This window comes from Amphiprion ocellaris, chromosome 11 (genome assembly GCF_022539595.1).
Source record: "Amphiprion ocellaris isolate individual 3 ecotype Okinawa chromosome 11, ASM2253959v1, whole genome shotgun sequence".
Lineage (NCBI taxonomy): Eukaryota > Metazoa > Chordata > Actinopteri > Pomacentridae > Amphiprion > Amphiprion ocellaris.
In genome coordinates this window covers 25,101,004-25,123,355 of record NC_072776.1, presented here as the reverse complement: position 1 = coordinate 25,123,355, position 22,352 = coordinate 25,101,004, and the positions used below count along the sequence as shown (strand labels likewise).

General features: G+C 40.1%; 1 protein-coding gene across 1 annotated transcript; it reads left to right on the top strand.

The window, feature by feature from the left end:
* The first annotated feature begins 269 nt into the window (after positions 1-269).
* On the top strand, positions 270-18,565 carry wdr4 (WD repeat domain 4). Its single transcript, XM_023288356.3, has 11 exons — positions 270-420; positions 1,256-1,324; positions 1,526-1,672; positions 1,778-1,934; positions 5,901-6,013; positions 6,155-6,215; positions 7,053-7,157; positions 8,219-8,283; positions 9,993-10,179; positions 11,094-11,163; positions 18,175-18,565. The coding sequence occupies exons 1-11, from the start codon at positions 338-340 to the stop codon at positions 18,363-18,365; spliced, it is 1,248 nt and encodes a 415-aa protein (XP_023144124.1). The 5' UTR covers positions 270-337; the 3' UTR covers positions 18,366-18,565.
* Positions 18,566-22,352: the final 3,787 nt, after the last annotated feature.

Below are 22,352 nucleotides of genomic sequence, written 5' to 3'. Positions count from 1 at the left end.
TTTGTTGTGTCTACCGTGAATATGTGGAGCGAGTACATCTCTGGACTTTGCATAAACACAACCAATTTTTCATACTGAATTTGAGGGTGGAATAGTGAAAGTCATTTTGGCGTCAACAATTGCAGCTACAATGGCCTAAGCTTTATTAGTACAGTATTGTTTCTGAGAGCCACACGTGTATAATTTCCACAAAATATCCTGTTTTCTGCAGGGTGGTCCACACTGAACATTCTGTACTTTCTCGAGGGGGCGTGTGTTTTGGCTGTGTTCGGTGACGTATTTTGCGCGCGACCAAACACGGTTGTCCGCGTGGGCTGCCGTCGCATGTCACACAATCATGACTGCTGCCGCTTTTTGTGGAGAGTGGTTTGTTTTCACTTGCGACAAGAAACTCGTAGCAATTCACAGCAAAGAGACCAGGTTTGAATTACTTTATAAGTGTTCCTCATATTTCATTAGCTGTTTGCAAGTGGCAAGTGTATCTTTGCTGGCCAGCCGTGTTTCCCAACTGGCTGTTACTAGCAACGTTAGAGCACGGAGATATGTCTCGCTTGCATCCAGGTTTCTATCAGAGTCGAAATTGCAGTGAGAATGTGTTTCTCATGTTTAAAACTGGAAAGATATGCAAAGTGTTTTGGTCCTACAGACGTTTTCAAAAGTGTTGGTGGAGTACTGCTAATACCCTCGTCTTCTGGAAATACTCTGACTAAATTTCAGTCAGCAAAAGGAAGATATATGTTTAAAGCTGCTTTGGCAGATCTGAAGACAATACTATAAAGTAGGAATAGTATTATTTTCAGTAATATTGGCAACATGCTTAGCCAGTTTGTGGAAAATGGTTATATAAAACATGAATTATTTAATTATCGTAAGGGTAGCAAGCACTGTCAGACTGAATCCAGATTCACCGCAGTCTGAGGATTTGCTGAATTTCATTTATTTCATAATATCTCTGCAGATTGGAGTGTTGGTCAGATAAAACAAAAATGTTTTAAGATGTGAGCTCTGGAAAATTGTAAAGGGCTTTTTCCTTCCTCCTTTTTTGTGATATACAGAGAAGAAGGAAATGTTACTTGATTATTATGAATCTGACTGAACTTTTCATGTCAGCTTCGAGTCAATGTTTGGTAAAAGTAAGCCAAATTCAAAATCATATAAATATAGATGATTAGTTAAAAATAAACAATACCTATGAATGTGACACCTGTGACACCATCCAGATTGAACATATTAGGTCTTCTATATTTTATTGCAGAGAACCGTTTGTGTTTGACTGCAGCACTGCTGAGAAGAAGCCAAAGAACACAAAGGATGACAACAACAGGTAAAAACAGTTGGTTACTGGCTGTCAAGTCAGGCAAGTGTTTGTGTATTGCAAAGAAGTAGAAAAGTGCATGCTAAAAGACAAAGAAAATAATGAAAGAAAATACATTCAGACAAATGTATAGTAGAATAGAAGCAGATCTAATATACTAGGAATATGAATAGTAACTTTACAGCTGTAGCTTTTCTGCTCTGTCATCAGTCAGGGCAGGGCCACAGAGGAAACTGGAAGTGACAAAGTCCTCGCCTTTGCCGTGTCTCCATCTGGGAATCTGGTGGCGTTGACTGATGACACCAAGAGACTGGCTCTGTTTCACTGTGAGCCTTCATGGCGTTTCGTCAACATCACGTATGACTTAACCTCTCTTCTTCAACCACAGCAGCTTCATGCACTATACAGATGTGATAGAAAAAACAAAAATGATGTGTGTATGTGTGCATGCATGTTAAACAGGTGGGTGGTGAGGAGATGTACGTCCTTGGTATTTAGTCAGGCTGAGGACGAGCTGCTGGTAGCTGACAAATCTGGAGATGTGTACTCTTTCTCAGTTATGGAGCCACAGAGGGAGGGCAAGCTGATGATGGGCCACCTGTCTATGTTGCTAGCTGTGGTAAGAAAACCCCAGGACATAAATCTTATTGAGGCAGCACTGTCACTTCTGTCTACAAGAGAATTAACAATATCTGTAACTGTTTAAGAACCCAAATTCAGAGTTAAATGGCCACATGGGCTGATTTTTAAAAAATTGTTTTTGACCAACATTTCTCATCACAAAGCCCACTTAGCTGTTTTCACATTTTTAGCCACATCGTGTCCCTCTGCAGCCCATAGAAATTGAATGTATCATATCTAGTTTGTGCAATATGTCACAGACCATATTTGAAAATAAGTCTGAAGTCCTTTTTAGACACGGATTACATAACATTTTTTGTTTTATCAAGCCAATAAAGTTTCATTAAGAGGTCACTTATGTTAATGTTTGAGGTATGCTAATCTTTGTAAGAGCTTCACTCAGACACAACAATCATTTGCCCTACCTTTATGTACATTGGGCATCTTTGCAAATTTGCACTATTCCACTGTCAAATTTGCTGTTACTTTTTCCACACAATTTTATCATTTAATGTTTTTAGACAGCAAGTTCTTATGTCTAATTTTATCATCTGTGATTGTGCTCAAGCACTGAATGACAGACCTTTCATTGTTCACTGTGAAGTTTTAATACCCCAGTTGCACCCTGAGGCTGTTGCTCTGAGTGGGTCCCCATCTTGTTCATGTCGTGCATAATTGTCAGTGATGCCAGTTCACAGTCCAACCAGAGTCCAGTAAGCCATGACAGTACACCAACAACAAAAAGCAGGACCGTGATGGCTGACACTGAAAAGAAACTCAACGTAACATGTAAAAAAAAATACAATTGAAGTAATAAACTTCAGGGCGGCTGTGGCTCAGGTGGTAGAGCGGGTCGTCCAGTGATCAAAGGGTCAGCGGTTTGATTCTCGCTCTGTCCTAGTCATGTGCTGTTGTGTCCTTGGGCAAGACACTTCACCCACCTTGCCTCCAGTGCGGCTACTCACACTGGTGTATGAATGCATATGAATGTTGGTGGTGGTCGGCGGGCCCATAGGCACGGATTGGCAGCCATGCTTCTGTCAGTCTGTCCCAGGGCAGCTGTGGCTACAAATGTAGTTTACCAGCAGAGTGAGAATGTGTGAGTGATTGAATAATGGATCCATTGTACGTGCTTTGAGTATGCCTTAATAGAAAAGCGCTATATAAATCGAATCCATTATTATTATTATTATTATTATTATTATTATTATTATTATTATTATTATTAAACTGCACAATAGTTGTTGTTGGATGTTAGATGTTACAAGTATGCTTGGACTTTAATTCTCATCAGCTGTGAAGCACTTCTATGGATATTTATTTAATTGTGAATGCAGAAAAAATGTGAGTAGTGCACTGTCCATGGCATCATTTTAGGACAGGCACTGCAGCTCTGATTTGTGGTGTTATGGCTTAATCTGTACTTTTTAATGACTTTTTATTCATCTTTCTCCTTCTTTATTCAGTTCAATTAAATTTTGTTTATATAGCGCCAATTACAATTCAGATTGTTTCAAGATCCTTTACAGAACCCATATGCCTGAACCCTGAGAGCAAGCCCTAAGGCAACAGTGGCAAGAAAAAACTCCCTTTTAACAGAAAGAAACCTTGAGGAGAACTCGGCTCATATGTGGGGGAAGAGTGACGAGTTCTGCTAGGCTGATATGGTACTATAAGGTCTTTAAGATATGATGGAGAATGGTCATTAAGAGCTTTATACGTCAAAAGAAGGATTTTAAATTCTTTTCTGCATTTCATAGGAAGCTATTGAATAGAAGCCAGTATAGGAGAAATATGATCTCTCGCTGCAGCATTTTGGATCAACTGTGGGTTTTTCAGAGGGCTGTTGGGACATCCTGATAGTAAGGAATTGCAAGAGTCAAGCCTGGAAGGAACAAATGCATGGACTAGTTTTTCTGCATCACTCTGAGACAGGATGTTCCTAATTTTTACAATATTTCTTAGGTTGAAAAAAAAGTCCTCCAAACTTGTTTTCTGAGCGAGTTAAAAGACATGTCCTGGTCAAAAATAACTCTGAGGTTCTACACAGTAGTACTGGAGGGCAATGCAATGCCATCCAGAGTAACTACATGCTTTGAAAACAAGTTTCTAAGATGTTTGGGGTCAAATACAATGACTTCAGGCTTGTCTGAATTCAGCAGTAGGAAATTACAGGTCATCCAGGTCTTTGTGTCCTTAAGATAATCTTGCAGTCTTGCTAGGTGATCAGTTTCATCTGGCTTCATAGACAAACATAACTGAGTGTCATCAGCATAAAAATGAAAATTACTACACTGCTTCCTAATATATTGCCTAAAGGAAGCATGTATAATGTTTACAGTATCGGTCCTAAGACCGAACCCTGAGAACTCCATGATCGACCTTACTGTGCTCAGAAGAGTCATTGTTGACGTGCACAAACTGGAATCTGTGTGATAAGTAGGATGTAAACCAGTCCGGTGCTGTCCCTTTAATACCAATAGAATGTTCTAGTCGCTGTAAGTTTGTGGTTGATAGTGTCAAATGTCACACTATGGTCCAACAAAACAAGTATAGAGACCAGTCCATTGTCTGAAGCTATGAAAAGGTCATCAGTGACTTTCACCAGAGCTGTTTCTGTGCTATGATGCACTTTTAGAGGAAAGTGGGAGGTTGGATATAGGTCTATAGTGAGCTAAAACATTTGGATTAAGAGTAGACCATTTAAGTCAAGGTTTGCTTACAGCAACATTTAAAGTCTGTGGTACATAGCCTGTTACTAAAGAGAGATTGATCAAATCTAGCATTGAAGAATTAATAACAGGTAAGGCCTCCTTGAACAGTCTAGTTGGGATAGGGTCTAAACAACATGTCAGTGGTCTAGATGAAGAAACCGTTGAAATTATCTCAGAGATGTCGAGGAGCAAAGAAGTCTAAATATCCATCAGGTCTTACAGCCAATTCTAAAGCTACTCGATGATATATCTGTGACAGTTGTAGTAGGAAGGGCGAGATAAATTTTTTCTCTAATGTAACAATTTTACCTGTAAAGAAGCTCACGAAGTCATTACTTTTCAGAGCTAACGGAATACAAGGCTCAACAGAGCTCTGACACTTTGTCAGCCTGGCTACAGCGCTGAAGAGAAACCTGGGGTTGTTCTTGTTCTCTATTAATGATGAATAATATGCTGTCCTGGCATTACGAAGAGCTTTTTTTTTATAAATCACTAGACTATTTTTCCAAGGGACATACATTTCCTCTAAATGTCATAATAAATGTTAAAGTCACCAACAGTAATAACGTTAATCTGAACTGAGCACTATAGGAAGGGGAGGCAGGGGACACCCTGGACAGGTCGCCAGTCTATTGCAGGGCTACACAGAGAGACAAACAAGCACACTCACTTTCACACCTACAGACAATTTAGAATCACCAATCAACCTCAGCATGTTTTTGGACTGTGAGAGGAATCTGAAGAAAACTCATGCATGCACAGGGAGAACATGCAAACCCCATGCAGAAAGATCCCAGGCCCAGGCTAGGTCACGAGCCGGGTATCTTCTAGGTGCATGGTGACAGTGCTAACCCTGTAAGGTGATATGATTTTGAATAATATGATATTGCACAGTGGTGTACTCACTTTGGTGTATTGTACTGCATTTCACTTGAACTCTACAGGGAGAATCCAAATAGAAAAGGTTCTGCAGTGACTCTGCTATCAAAACATGAAATTACATTTTACTGTAACATCTCCTGTACCCTCATAGAGAATCAACATCATCAATTTCTGTCCTCACTGACTGCCTTCAGTCAATTTAAAGGTAAAGTCAGTAATTCTAATCCAATACTCTGTCAAAATCACATCACAGGTGATGAGAACGGTTTGTCACACTCGAAGCACAAGTGTAAATTTTAAGTTAAGTACAAGAAAGAACCTTAAAGAAGTGACTGACAGATTGACTTCCTTCTTCGGCTGTTTTCCAGACCATATCGCCGGACAAAAAGTACATCATCACAGCTGACCGTGATGAGAAGATCAGAGTTAGCCACTTCAGGTCTCCGTACGTCATCCAGTCCTTCTGCCTGGGACATCAACAGTAAGCACCTGAACCTAAAGGAACCACAGAAGTTTCAATACAGTACTACAGTGCATGAAAGAATGTGAAGAGCTATGTTAGTGTGTACACTCCTTGAGGTTTTTCAGGTTGCTCCTGATGTTTTGTTCTGCTTTCTCTTAGGTTCGTCAGTGCCCTGCACATCCCATCAGGACATCCACATTGGCTGCTGTCCGGATCAGGGGTATGTGTGTATTTCCTCAAGTTACATTAACATGTAAAAGTGCATCTACAAAAACAAAACATTGTGGAAAAGGTTCTTTTTTGTAGTTTATTTTAAAAAAATGTAAATTTTTATAATGTTCTATGTCCATTAAATGTAAAGTGAAATATTTCAAGCCTTTTTTTGTTTTCATTTTGATGATTACGGCTTATAGCTCATGGAAATTTAGAAATCCAGCATCTCAAATTATTAGAATGTATCTTCAGGTCAATCAAAAAAGGACATACAAGAGAGATGTTCAGCTTCTGAAAGGTATGTTCATTTATACACTCAAAACTTGGTTCCAGCTCCTTTGCCATGAAATACTGCGTGACAATGGGGGCATTCACCATTTGGCACTGCTGAAGCCCAGGTTGCTTTGATGGTGGTCTTCAGCTCATCTGTATTTTTGGGTTGGGCATTTCTCGTCTTCCTCTTGACAAAACCCTATATTCGGTTCTATGGGGTTCAGGTCAGGTGAGTTGGCTGCCCAGTCAAGCACAGTAATAGTATAGTCAACAAACCTTTTTTCTTTTCAGGAGCTAAATACTGCTCGAAAAGGAAATCAGCATCTTCATAAGGCTTGTCAGAAGACAGGTGCAGGGGGTGCTCTAAAATCTCACTTTAAAGGAGTGGCAGTAGTCAAAATCAGACAAAAGTTTTGCAGAAAAATTTTATGCTAACTTCTTTGCAACGCAGCTCTCTTGTACATTAAAACTTTGATGACAGTGTTAAAGCTCCCAGAGCTTTTATCATGAACAAATAAAAACCAATGTCCAGTTGAGCTTTGGTGTTATCTATGGTGTGTTGGTCTATCAGGACGGAACAGTGAAGCTTTGGGAGTATGAGTCCGGCCACAGGCTGCAGAGCTGGGACCTCAGACAGTTTGAAGAGACACCAAACTCTGAGGCTAACAAAGAGCAGGTAACCACAGTTTGCCTACAGCAGTAAGTACAATATGTTGTCTCACTTCATACTACGTACTGCTTAATGTCACGGTACTGGGGGGGCCTGATCCCAAAGTTAGAGCACGCAGAGCAGCAGGCAGAGACAGGTCCAACTGAGACATTGCAGGCATTTGGTATATTTTGCTTAGTAGCACTAAACACAAGCACAGCTGAGGCTAATGCCATTATTTTTGCAGTTTTTAGTGCTGGTTTGACTTGATAATGGCTCTAAATGAAAAGTTTAAAATTCACCAAAGGTATTGCAGTTTGCCTGTAGGCGACCATGAATGTCTGTACCAAATTTTATTGTGATACAATCTAAAATTTTCAGTCTGGATCAATGTGGCATGCTGCCCGATCAACTCTCATTCACAGTGATGTGATGAGCATGGCTAAAAAATGCAAAAAGATACTTTTCAACTACCGTGCTGTGCTGTGTAAATCACATATAGTGCAAGAATGAATCATGTACATTCTATTAAAACGAACTTGTACTCTCCCCTCCAAAAGTATTGGAACAGTGAGCCCAATTCCTTTATTTCTGGTGTAGACTGAAAACATTTTGGGTTTGACTTGTCTCATATTCATCAAACAATGAATATGAGACAAGAGAGAGATTTTACAGCTTTGGGAAGCATATAGACATGTAAGATTTTTGCAGAAACACTTGGGGAAAAACACTCCTACCCTCTGAGATAGTCTGTTATTCTATGAGATGCAGGTGTGGATCATAGGTGTGGGTTATAAAACTCAGTGAACTGAAAGATGCTAAAATTCTCAGTCGAGCTGAAAAGAAAAAGCAGAGAAAATGGTCTTTATCCTTTTTCAAGTTCTGAATTGGAGATACTGAGTGAGATTCTTCAACTGTGTAAGCATGCCACTTCTGTTAAATAGAGCCTGTTGTCATTGAGCCAACTCTGTGTAATGAAGGTCTGACCTGTCAATCACCAGAAGAACAGACAGTAAAGTTTCACATAATGAACAATAAGAATGTAGTGACAGCTTCATCACTCTGCCTGTCTTCATTTTATTCCCTAGAATCCAACTGTGTGCCGAATCATTAGCTCCCCCGATGGACGACATGTTGCTGTGCAGTGTGAAAGGTGAGTGTTACTTCCTGTGCCAGTCAGTCATTTGCGTTGGTGCTGACCTGTGAACACACAACTGTACGTAATTCAATTCAGTTTAGTTTATTACGTTCAAGGATTTTTTTTATATAGCACCAATTCACAACATATGTCATGTCGAAGCATTTCACAAAGTACAAATTTGCAAATTTTAAGCAGAGAAATCCAACAAATCTGATATTTTATTTAAATTCCCTGTGAGCAAGCACTTGACAACTGTAAAAAACCCTTCCAGGAAAACATGATGTTCCCTGGAAGTATGTCTAAAACTCACTTTGCTGTTCAGATCCGCTTCATATTTACATATAAGCAGATAATGAAATATTAAACTTTCACCTCTGACCTACAGATGTTTTTTGTACCTTGTAGTTTCGATTAGAGGTTCATCCGCTTTAACTCCCAGCTTGTAAATGTTTACTAGGATGCTCACTTCTCAGTTCAACACTCTACAAACATGCAACATAATTTTTCTTTGCACTGTTTTTTGTCTTTGAATGTCGAAACAGAAAAAATTAAATAGCATGAAACGGACTGTGCATACATGTGCATGTAGATTTTCACGCATGTGCACTGATGTAAATAAAACATTCATAAAATCATAGCCAGTGCAGATTAAATGGTATCCGTCTGTTACATAAAGAGAGGGTTTTACCAATTTGTTTTGACCAATACCAAGATATGTAAAAATGCAACAACTGACTATTTTTAACTATCTATGGATTGCTTTCATTATATAAGTTTATTCCCTAAAAATAGTATTTTAAAAAATATACTGATCACAGTATGTCAGAGACTAGCATAATGTCTTCAGATCGCCTGTTTTAGGTTTACAGTAACGTAAACCGTAAAAAGCACTGAGTAAACTAATGTCAGCCTTTTTGCAATAAATGACAATGACCGTGCAAAGCTGTCATTAAGGCAGACAGAGCCTACTTTGAGGAACCTAAAACATGAGCATTTTTTGATTTGTGTAGACTTTTTCTCACTGCATTATTCTGTATAAGTTATTTCATAGTTTGTGTCTACAGTTTTATTCTAGAAAGCAAGAAGCTCGTAAATAAGTAGGTGTGACCAAGCTTTTGACTGCTACTGTAGGTCTTTGCTTTTTCTGTACTGACACGTCTAGATACATATTGCCTCAGTGAGTTACACCCTATATTTCAAATTTTTATATTTATTTTGTCTCTTCTTTATTTAGCCAGAAAGGTCCCATTGATATACCAGTTCACTCTTTCTGGGAATCCTGGTCAAGACAGCAGCACTAGAATGATTACTGAAGATGAAAATGAGAAAGTACATAACAGCCATGTACAAATGGTTTCCAGAGGGAGTGAGTGAATGTAGTGATGTCAGGTCCTCACTGTTTATTACATTCCAAACCTTTTTTCCAGAGTCATTGTGAATACAAACCTTTTAACTTTCATAGGACAGTGACACCTCTGATGGCATAAAACTATTTTTGCTTCTGACCGTTAAATGTATTTTTGGACGTATAGTGACACAAGGTTAATGCAGAGTTTACCAGGCTGTATAGTGCATACTATACATCATATAGGTGACATTTAAAGTGGGTCAGTGTCTTAAAAAAGCACAAACTGGTGAGGAAGTCTTCCACATTAAGAACTGGTCTCCTTAAACATTGCAGTGATCAGTTGATGACTTTGATGTTTCCTGTGTGTCCTCAGAATGTCCACAGTTCAGTTTTTCACTCTGCACAAGGAAGGCGAAGAGACTCTTGTGCCACACAGCAGACTGTCCCTGCCTCACTGTCCCCTGGACATGACCTTTGATCTGGAAGGGCAGCTCTGGGTAGTGATGGACTCCAGTGATGCACCACTCCAAGTCTACACACTCAGACAAAGCACCTGGGAGGTACATTCACATTTACATGCTCATTTTAGCTTTTAGGCAAAATGTTCACTTTCATACATAGATAGAAATTGTAATTTTATCTTGCATTCACATTTGTGAATGCAAGATAAAATTGCCCACCCCTTTTTCTGCAAATTAATGCTAATTAGCACAGGTCGCCATCACAGCCCTGCTATCCTGAAGGAAAGCCTTGCTTTTCATTGTCCGCTATTAAATCCTTATAATGTTAAATTTGTCTGTAAATCTCAAAAATCTTGGTGTGACTCTTGCCAGTGAAATGTAAACCTAATTAGGGCTGCCACAAACGACGCGTCGACTAATCGCCCGAGTACGATACGTCATCAAAAGCGGAAGTGAGCGCGCAATGCAACAGAAATCACCGTCCGAGTGGAGCGCGGAACACGCATGGACATCCGCGCTGTATCGTGCATATATAGTATATGCATATATTATATACGCACAATACAGCGTGGACATCCGCGTTTACGATACAGCGCGGACATCCGCGCCGCATCGTGCATATACTATATATGCACGATACAGCGCGGATGTCCATGCGTGTTCCGCGCTCCACTCGGACGGTGATTTCTGTTGCATTGCGCGCTCACTTCCGCTTTTGATGACGTATCGTGCTCAGGCGATTCGTCGACGCGTCGTTTGTGGCAGCCCTAAACCTAGTATTAGCCTATTGAGCATGCTCAATTTTATGCTCTGTGGATTTCTTTTTATTAAAATGTAATGTTTATAAATCAGTAGAAAGGCTGTTCCTCTGGATTGGTATGATTTGAGTGTAAGACAAAAGCATATTGACTAATCATTTGCTGCTGTTGCTCTTCAGTATTTCTCATTTTCTTATAATTCTTGATCCAGTGGGTGCTGACTCACTGACCTGTGTGCTCTCCTGCCCTCTCTAGTGTAATACTCAGAACCCAGACCTTAACAGAGTGATTGAAGCCTTCATGCCACATTGGGAGTCCCTTGAGGGTAAGTCTTCTGTTTGTATCTCTCTGCATCTCTTTCTGTTCTTGCTTCTCTCTCTCTCTCTCTCTCTCACTCTCACTCTCACTCTCACTCTCACTCTCACTCTCACTCTCTCTGTCTCTCACAAACATAGACACACACACAGACTATGGATGTAGTTGAAAGGAGAAATGAATACTGGGTTACAGATATTGTACACCTTGAAAACATTTTCCAAGCTTCCACCAGGAGATGTTCTACCAGGCTAGGGCCCATAGAGATAATGAACAACCAAGATCTTTTCCCAGCTATGTTAACTGACTCCCTGCAGACACAAGTGACTACAACTATATTACAACTACAATTTTGTGCTGATGTGCATCACATAATAAAAGTAGAAGCTGTACTAATATGGTAACAAAATGGCTGCAAAGCCCCACACTATTCCTAAGGGCTTGACACACACACATACGCACACTTCCATGTGGGACTTTGGCCTCTTGTTTGTGTGTCTTCTATGGCCTCCTGTTCTCATACATGTACCACTCACACTCTTTTAGACAGAAATAAACGTACGGTGTCATAGGACTCCACACAACGCCTCTCCCAAACATCTTGTTTGCTGGCACAGGCTAAATCCGGCAGCATTTTTGTTTCAACAGTGCAAGGTCTGCAACCATCAAACTAGTGGCGGGGGTGGTGTAATTTATCACTGTGTGCTGATTGAGAGACTTTTCTAGAATCTCTGCAGATCTAAATATAACAATGAATTAATTTTTTTTCAATAAAAAGCTGGTAAAGAATGTATTACATTGCATTCTGTGTGGTAAATGTGTATTACGTGGCTATTTTTCTTAAAGTGAAAATAGTGTAATTTAGGGCTGCAGCTACTGATTATTTTAATAACCGAGTATTCTATCAATTATTCTGGAGATTAATCAAGTGATCAGATTCCGCGCTTGACATGCGTGTTACAGCATCAAAAGCAGAAGTGAGTGTGCTGTGCAACAGAAATAACTTTCCATTTATAGGGGCATTCCAACTAAAATTCAAAGAGGTCCTGTCAAAGAAAATGTATTAGAGCAAAGGTCTGGAACATCATAATGTCTAACTTAAGTTAGTCGGATATATGTCGATGTAGCCTAGTAATTGTATCAACATCTGCATGTAATCAATAACTAACTGTCAAAAATAAATTAATAATAAATATATAAAATAGCATGATTCAAAAACTTTTTGACAATATTTATTGTCACTTAACATTTAAATATACAGATATACACCGATCAGGCATAACATCATGACCGCTGACAGGTGAAGTGGGTAACACTGATTATCTCTTCATCATGGCATCTGTTAGTGGGTTGGCTATATTAGGCAGCAAGTGAACATTTTGTCCACAAAGTTCATGTGTTAGAAGCAGGAAAAATGAGCAAGTGTAAGGATTTGAGTGATTTGACAAGGACCAAATTATAATGGCTCGACGACTGGGTCAGAGTATCTCCAAAACTGAAGCTCTTGTGGGGTGTTCCTGGTATGCAGTGGTCAGTATCTATCAAAAGTGATCCAAGGGAGGAATAGTGGTGAACTGGCGAAGGCTGGCCTGTGCACATCCTACGCAAGAGCTACTGTTGCTGAAATTGCTGAAGAAGTTAATGCTGGTTCTGATAGAATGGTGTCAGAATGCACAGTGCAGCACAGTTTGTTGCGTATGGGGCTGCATAGCTGCAGACCAGTCAGGGTACCCATGCTGACCCCTGTGCACCGCCGAAAGCACCAACAGTGGACACGTGAGCATCAGAACTGGACCATAGAGCAATGGAAGAAGGTGGCTTGGTCTGATGAATCAGGTTTTCTTTTACATCACGTGGATGGCTGGGTTCGTCGCCTAACTGGGGAACACATGGCACCAGGATGCACTATGGGAAGAAGGCAAGCCAGCGGAGGCAGTGTGATGCTTTGGCCAAAGTTCTGCTGGGAAACCTTGGGTCCTGCCCTCCATGTGGATGTTACTTTGACACGTACCACCTACCTAAGCATTGTTGCAGACCATGTAAACAATATTCCCTGATGGCTGTAACCACTTTCAGCAGGATAATGTGCCGTGCCACAAAACAAAAATGGTTCAGGAATGGTTTGAGGAGCACGACGAGTTTGAGGTTTTGACTTGGCCTCCAAATTCCCCAGATCTCAATCAAATCAAGCATCTGTGGGACATGCTGGACAAACAAGTCTGATCCATGGAGGCCCCACCTCGCAACTTACAGAACTTAAAGGATCTGCTGTTAACATCTTGGTGACAGATAGCACAGCACACCTTCAGGGGTCTAGTGGAGTCCCTGCCTCAACCGGTCAGAGCTGTGTTTGCAGCAAAAGGGGGACCAACATAATATTAGGCAGGTGGTCATAATGTTTTGCCTGATCGGTGTATAAGACTGCAGATATGTATAATGTTCTTCTCTCATTAAGTAAAATGAGGGCTGCATTTAAAAATCAGGAGAAAAAAATAAAATAGCTTTTGTTGTATCTGTGCATCTTAAGACAAAGTTCAAAACTTCAGAAAAGGGTTGGGGTTAAACGTTTAGCAGCAGCTTTTTCCCTTTTTCTCACATCTTGACTGAACAGTCTCAACCGACTTTACAATATATAATTCTCAATATATCTTAACAGTTGAACACTTTTACAGTTTTTCTTTCCCTCTTATATCCCACTCCCCTACTTTCCGTTGCTTAGTGAGAGGATTGAGCTGTAGCTTGACCTGCCAGGGTTTTAAATCTAGGCCTGAATGGTGTTAGGGCCTTTCTCATGCACGTGGAGAAGCTCATTGGTGAGTCTGGAACAGTATTTAGTCTTAATTATGGTCTGTGCATTTCCTGAGGGCTGTAGTATGTAGTGAGATTAGTGGGCCTAACGTCAGAGTTTTCAGTGAAAGTGACACTGTTTTCACCTGACTAGATCTCCATGGTAAGTGATGCTGTGGAGCTAACCTAGTCTGGAGCATTTTATGTTCAAAGTTTGATTTAAATTGGCTGTAACAAGAATCTTCCTTTAACCAAGGCGTTTTCTGATGGCTATTTATGAGCGATACAGATTCTCAGCTGATTTAATATGTTTTATCTGTAAACCTGTTGAGCTGTGCGCTACCAAAACCACTGAATGAAGTCGTTTAACTAAAGTATCACACACTGTATTCATCATGTTGCAATGGGAACCCTACATAATGTATCACATTTATGTGATACAAATCGCATAAATGTGTTTTTGTGTTTGGTCCGTTTACTCTTTTGGCCTGCAGCTGATACAACAGAGATTAGAAAACTGATTAGTTAATTATTATTACAGAGAATATTCAGTCAGTAACATTGGTTTCACTTTGATTTGGGCACAAAAAAATATGATAACCTTTTATGTCGGTGTCCAACATAAAAGCACTTCAATACAATATCGTGTTTGAATATATAGCTGTGCTCATAAGTTTACTCACCCTGGCAAAATTAGTGAAATATTGTCCCCTTTTTGTAGAAAATATGTTTGATCAAAAACTTTTCCTTCATTTAGGATTAGTGGTCAGACAAAGTTATTTATTGTCACGCCCTTGTATTTGCTCTGATCATTCATGTTTTCATTAAACAATGGTACATATTTTACAAATTCTGCCAGGGTATGTAAACTTATGAGAACAACTGTATTAAGTTTAATCGATTTATTGTGCAGCTGTCAGTTCGAAATCAGAGCTGCATTGAGTGGTAAAATGAATACATTGCACTCATTGAACTTTTTTTTTTTTTTTTTTTTTACCAGCATTCCTGTTCTGCATAATTTGCAGTAGCAGCGCTTTTTACCGTCACACATTTACATATTTAGGGTCCAAGCACCGAATGATGGGTTTATTTTTCTGAACTATTTTTATTTTTTCTACTGGCTTTGGAATCGGACTTTCAGGCCCTAAAATTACCAGAAAACGCATGAAACTTTGCATACACATCAGGACCGGCGAAACATTTGATATTGTAGGGGAATTGCATTTTTGTGAGCCAAAATGGCTCAATAGTGCTACCTGGAAAATTTCAAACAGGAACTATGGCCAGTACCTGTAACCTACAGCTATGAAATTTGGTAGGCATATGTAACACACAAAAAAGTCTATGGCAATCATGCCCAAAGCCCAACAGGAAGTTGGCCATTTTGAATTATGTGCCATATTTTCGACGATTTGGGATAAATTTTTGGACATTTCAAAAGCTAGACAGAGGTGAAATTTGGCCAGGATGTACACCAGGCATGGGTGATCGAAAGTTATCAAAATGGTCCGCAAAAGTCTGAGGGCATGGAAATGGCGGCCGGCGGAATTTCAACATGAAACAGGAAATGCTGTATAACTGGCCTGGCTCCAATCGGCCTCAAACTTTACATGTCTGATCAGAGTCTGGCCCTGATGAATTCCATAGACCAATTTACAGTCCCAGTGATAGCGCCACCTGATGGATGGACAAGAAGTGCTCTATAACAAGCCTGTACATGCTCCAATCTGCCCGAAAAGGGTTAGCTCGTGATCAGAGTTCGGCCCTGATGACATTCACAGACAAAATGCACAAAAATTTACCTGACAACATACCTAAGGTACAACAGGAAGTCGGCCATTTTGAACTATGTGTCAATTTTTGGACCATTTTGGACCAATATTTGCAGTTTTTCAAAAGCTGTAAACTCAAGTAGGGTAACCCCAACAGAGCTGAAATTTGGCAAGGATGTACTCCTGACATGGGTGATCAAAAGCTATCAAAATGCTCCACAAAAGTCTGAGGGCGTGGAAATGGCAGCCAGCAAAATTTCGACGTTTTGCCATGACACAGGAAATGCTGTGTAACTGGCCTGTACATGCCCCAGTCTACCTCAAACTTTGTGTGTTATCAGACTCCGGCCCTGATGACATTCACAGGTTGAGATACAGTCACAGTCATGGCGCCCTGATGAATTCCATACACCAAAATACAGTCATGGTGATAGCACCACCTGGTGGATGGACAGGAAGTGCTGCATATCTAGCCTGTACATGCTTCAATCTGCCTGAAATTTTACATATGTGATCAGAGTCCGGCCTGCATCACATCCATAGACCGAAATACACTGTCGCAGCCCCACCTGGACATGCTTGGATTCGCTGGCCAGTAAGAATGTGAGGACCCAGTCAATGCTGCTTGCAGCTTTAATTGTCATTGCTCTCCATTATAGCAACCTGCTGCCTGAAGCAGCTGCACTTGATTGTTTCATTTTGGGTGGAAAATGAGTCGAATGATGCATTAAACACCCCTTTTTGTGTGGATGAGTTTAAAGCAGAAAGCCTGTGTTGACAAAGAAAGTTGATAATCACCTTTGTGATATCTGTTATCTCTGAGGTTTTAGTTTGACTAATAAATTAAGCAAACCCTCAAGGTATTTTAGTAATTGAATTACTCAAGGAATCATCATTATACTTCATTATAAAGCATAAGTTGTTCACTTATTCCAGCAGTGAGAGATCAGATTGGATCGCTGTACCTCAAAATGTTAAAGCTGCAGTGGGGAGAAATCTGGAAAAACTGGTCATTATAAGCAAAGGATTTGCAACTAAATATTAAGTCTTATTCACTTTAATCAATTTACATCTATCTGTTCCAGTACTTTTGCTCCCATAAAAAATTCGGTGTTCCATTACAAATAATGCCATCTTCTAAGTTGTGTATCAGATCCAGATGTAAATACCAGGAAATAAAAGCTAAAATGTTGATCTCTTGTCTCATATTTATCGTTTGAAGTGAAACCTAAATGTTTTCAGTCTACAGCAAAAAATAAAGGAATTGACCTCACTGTTCCAATACTTTTGAAGGGGAGTGTATATGACCCACGGAAGCAAAAAGACACTGCATGACACATACAGTTATGGATGTTCATGTATGATTTGAAACTAATTTCTGCCAACGTTTTTGTCTTGTGTACACGCTGCATCACAATGCTTCCTATTGGTTCTAGAAACAGCATGTGATGTGCATCATTGAAATATTCATATAAAGAAAAACAGCAGTATAAAAATTGTAGAATTTTTACTGTAACAAAGTGTTAAATTGAAAATTTTCCATTGCGGATTGCAATATTGACTCTGGGCATCTTCTGACTTTTCCTCCAGCACCATCTTCTGGTTAAAAGTTTGTACACTATTTTGAGTTACGATCAAATACCTGTAAACTTACTGACATCAGCTTGAGCTGTACTTTGATTTCAGTACTAATAAGTAAATGTTAGCATGCTAACACATTAAACTATGCTGGACAACATACATGCTTACCATTTACATAGATCTGGGGATTGGCTCTTCACATTCACGTCACTTGAATTTGCAATTTCACACACACTTGTGACATTTATGTAGTTATACTAGGCAGACATGTACATTTTCCACATATAGTTTAACTACTGTGAGTTAACATCATGATAGCCAGCTAAAATGTTGCCGTTTTGATTTTGCCCGGGGCAATGTGCTTCTTCACTAGCAAGTGAAGGTTTGATTTCTTAATCAGATGGATCCCTAAACAACAATATTTGAAATGAATGCATCATGAGTAAATGTTCCAAAAAATAATATAAGTGCCAGTCATGCTATTGTACTCAAAACATTAAACAATCTTAGTCCTCCATTGGTCTTTTTAAAATGAGCTTGAAAGGACTTGGAGGAAGAAATTTTTACCAAAATGTGAATAAGACTTCCATAGGCTAGGATCCCTGTATCTCGTGGTGCATTGTGTGCTAATACAGCATTCTTCCTCACATTTTCAAAAGACAAGTTCAAATAGGACAGATATGCCTAATATAAATTTAAGAGCCAAATGTAGAGTGTATTTAATTGTAGTAATGCCATCCATCAGTAGTGGCTCGTGTATGAAGGTAGTTTTCAGTTCATGTCTCCTCCTGTTAAAGGTTTTATGTGCATTTTGACTGCAAGTATGCAACTGCGGATTGTCTCACCAACTTTCTTCCTGCTGATGTTCTCTTACACAACAGCCTCCACAAGGAAGAACAACCGCTTTGAGCACCTGTACAAAATGGGCTTTGACAATGTGACAGAGTACAAGCAGAAGAAGCAGCAGAGACTAGAGGAGCAACAGCTGAAGAGGACGAAGGCACAGAAGGCAAATGGCAATAAGAAGACCAAGAAAGAGGCATCGGAAGCTCTGACCAAGCCATCTGTCTGAATGAACACCTTGAAGATAGCGCTAGTATTTCCTTTATATTTGATGTTTTGAGTGATATATCTGAGTTGAATGTGCGCTGGTGAAGCGTGTGCAGTGTGTGCCTCACCTTATGTTCCCTGTAGATGAATTTTTGGTTTGGCTAAAATTTGTCAGATTTTTTTTTTTTTCTTTTTGCAGCTAATATTAAACTGTGGCTTCTGTATCTGCCAACATTATTGAATGAAACATGCTGTTTGTGAGTTTGCAAAATATGCTCTCCCCTCACACTCACAACTGCTCTTCAATGTGTACTTGTTACTTATTTCTGGAGCATTACGCTCCATGTACGGATTTGATACAGCACATCAATTTGGATTTGCAGAATGTGTGAGCAGCCTCCTGTTGGTGGGAGGGTGGAGGGTGACATAATAACTACCTGCACAAACACATTCCACGAGTAGCAATTAGGGAAAGGCAGGCAGTAGTGGAAGGTTTCCCCTGGTCTTTTTCCACAGCAAACATTTTGACTCGAGGGTAAGCTCAGGTTTTACTAAGAACATTAATTCCGTTCCATTCAGGTGAGTTGGCATGCACAATAGCAGAGCTGTGCCCATGTCCACTGGTCACTGAAAAAGTGACTTAAAAGCAGATTAAACTAATTTTGCGTTGTGAGACTGAAGAAACACCATACTTAAAATTCAACTCTGCATTCAATTTGCAGAATTGAGATTCTGTCACACTGCCACATATCCGGGCCATGAAGGAAGAGTGAAAGCAGATCCACAGAGCGCAATCATAGCCATAAGAAAAGTCTGTATCTTATCTGTATATTCTTTATACAGTATAGGCCAGTTGCTACGTCCTTATACAGTCTATGAGCTCAATCAGCTGATCAGCATCTGTAGTACAGAATAACAAAGGATGTGTCTCCTGCTGTACAAAGTGAAACCAAAATCCCCTGGACACGGTTCCTTCTAGTGGATCCGTAGTATAGAGGTCTCTGCAGGACTGAAGCATCATGACAGTTTTTTTGTTAAGAGTAGCGTTTTGTAAGCTAAACAGTTTTTAACTAATACAACAAGTAGCCTAATGTGAGCTACGTGGAAAAAAGATTGGTAGCTAGATTTTTTTTTTTTTTTCAATTATTGTTTGGAGAAGTCATTCACTCTTACTGCTCTTCTTTGTATTAATATTGGAGTATATTTTGACTATTTTGTAAAGCAACAAATGGTGAGAAGAAGACTTATGTTTTAAGTGAAATCTATAGCTTTAGTAAGATATTACATGTTCAAATGGACAAGTCCGTACTTACAGCTGCAATATGTAATAAGTGATGACAAGATAATTTTTATTTGAGGGAACCTGCCAGAAAATATCTTCCCAGTCAAACATCTTCCCAGTCCAGCTTGATCCCTCCAATGAGCTTCTCACTCTTGACGTTTCAGAGAATGGGTCAGAAGAAGGATCTTTTTATCAAACCGCTGAACCCAGGCATTCAGGTCAAGCTTGCAAATTATGGTCTGTCTTGCTTGTTTCTGCCCACAGTGAATGAAGCCGACACCAATTATGTAGCTTTTGGATACTCCTGATTTTTAAAGAAAACTTACTTTTCTGAAACCTTGTGCTGGTGTGTTATTATATTTAAGACATTTTATTTAGTTTTCCATATTTTGTGTGCTCTTAGTGTATAATGGATCTAACTTAGTATGACAAACCTTAGTTTATTTCTGAAATTGAAAAAAAGACTAATGTCACATTATTAGATTTACAGATATTTCCATATTTATTTCTATTCTTGGCCTCTGGAGAATATGAAAATGGAAAATGAGGATACAAATTAAACAATGAGTAACATCTATTAGTATAAACTAACATACAGTTTCAGTATTTCTCACATGGTAATTGCTGGACATCTTAAAATTGCACATTCTAAATATTTGGTTTCACCTTGAAAATAAAGGATTTTCTGCTTTTCTAATTTGAGTCGAGCACCATAAGGTTAGAAAAAAACTAAATGGGGTAAGTTTTCCCATATAGCAGTAAACATAAAATTAAAACATTTTAATGATGCGTAGACATCCCTGTACTGCACTGGTGAATTGATATAGCTGGTAGTGTTAGAATGCCAGAGCAAAAAATTCCTATACACTGATTTTTTTCTAATACTAGATAATTCCACCCTTTACAGCACTTTCAAACTCAAGGCCTGCACGCCGGTTGTGTGTTTGTCAATCTGATAAATAAATGTGATTATGTTTTAAAAATATATCTGTCCATCCATTTCCTTCTGCTTATTCAGAATTACGGAGACAGCAGACAAAACAGGTCTTCCCTGACGTCCATCCCCCTGGCAATGCTTTCCAGTTCTTCCTGGGGGATCCTGAGGCGTTCCCAGGCCAGACAAGGTACATAATCCTCCAGCGGGTTCTGGTGTACCCCGTGCTCTCCTCCCAGGCGGATATGCTCGAAAAAACCCAAAGGAAGTCTCACAGAAGACACCCAGATCAGATGTCCAAACCTCATCAACTGGTTCCTTTCAATGCGAAGGAGCAGCGACCCTACTCCAAGCTCCCTCTGGATGTCTGAGCCTCTCAGCCCTGCCATGATATGGAGGTATCTCATTTCGGCCACTTGTACCCACGATCTTATTCTTTCGGTCACTACTCAGAGCTCATGACAATAGGTGAGGGTTAAGATATATATGGACTGGTAAATCACAACGGTCCAGTACAACGGCCACATTATTGCTGATGCCACAACAAGGTGCCTGTCCATTTCACATTTCATTTTCCTGTAATTTGGGAATAAGATCTTGAGATACTTAAACTCCTTTGATTGGGGAAGCAACTCCCTCCCAACTCGGAGGGAGATATGGTCTCAGACTTCAACGCTTCACACTCGGCTGCAAACTGCTCCAGTGCATGTTGAAGGTCATGGTCTGATGAACCCCATCAATACCACATCATCTGCAAAAAGCAGAGACACAATCCTGAGGTCCCCAAACCAGACACTCTTCTCACCCCAGCTGCGCCTTAAGATCCTGTCCATGAACACCATAAACAAGATCGGAGACGAAGGACAGCCCTGGCAAATTTGAACATCCTGAAACACAGCTCTCACTTTGGTTGTAAGGGGATCAGATGGATAGTGTCAACGAGCTTGGTACCCCATACTACTGCAGTGCCCCCCACAGAGCCCCTTGGGGAACACAGCTGTAGGCCTTCTTCAAATCCACAAAACACGTGAACTGGCTGAACTCCCATGACCCCCTCAGCAGCGCTGCAAGGGCACACACACGAACTCGAAGAGTGCACCAAATGGGGACACCAGTTGCTCTAAGGCACAAAACAAATGCCCTAAGCATAGCAGCAGAGAAACCCTATCAGAGAAACACAGGAGCAGACATACCTGTCGCGCGGAAGTGACGCAGCTGTGAGCAGAGAAAGAAGCAGGGGAGGGACCGCAGCTTAAATACTCAGTCCCTCTTCAGTGATTGGCCACCAGTTGCACCAGCTGAAGCAGCACATTAACAGCAATAATATACATGCTGCTACACTATATATTTAAAAAAAACTATAGTGTTCTGCATTTATGATATCAATGGACTGCTATAGAGAAAATGAAATTACATTAACCCTAACCCTATGAATATATGCAAAATAATTGGCAAATCAAATATGTATTAGCTGCAGGTTACCAACCCCTGCTCTAGGTAGTGGCAGGTACTCCCTTCTCCCTTCCTCCCTCTCTATCCTCAGGTGAGCGTGTGTGTGTGTGTGTGTGTATGTGTGTGTGTGTGTGTGTGTGTGTGTGTGTGTGTGTGTGTGTGTGGTGCTGGTGGGCAGGTGGGCAGGTGCAGCCAGTCCAATCAGCAGAAGTTGGCATGCGAGCAGGTGGGAGTTATCAAGCCTTCTACTCTACGCCCATAAGACAGATGTTGCACACCACTCTATGCCAGACTGTCGAACAGTCACAGTCAGTTTTGATTCTCTGTTCTGTCTAGCTCCT

Excerpts from the sequence above, each read along its gene's own strand:
- wdr4 (XM_023288356.3), top strand. The coding sequence starts at position 338 with ATGACTGCTGCCGCTTTTTGTGGAGAGTGGTTTGTTTTCACTTGCGAC. Across the intron at positions 7,158-8,218 it reads CTGAGGCTAACAAAGAGCAG|AATCCAACTGTGTGCCGAAT; the intron begins GTAACCACAGTT and ends TTTATTCCCTAG. Across the intron at positions 8,284-9,992 it reads GTTGCTGTGCAGTGTGAAAG|AATGTCCACAGTTCAGTTTT; the intron begins GTGAGTGTTACT and ends GTGTGTCCTCAG.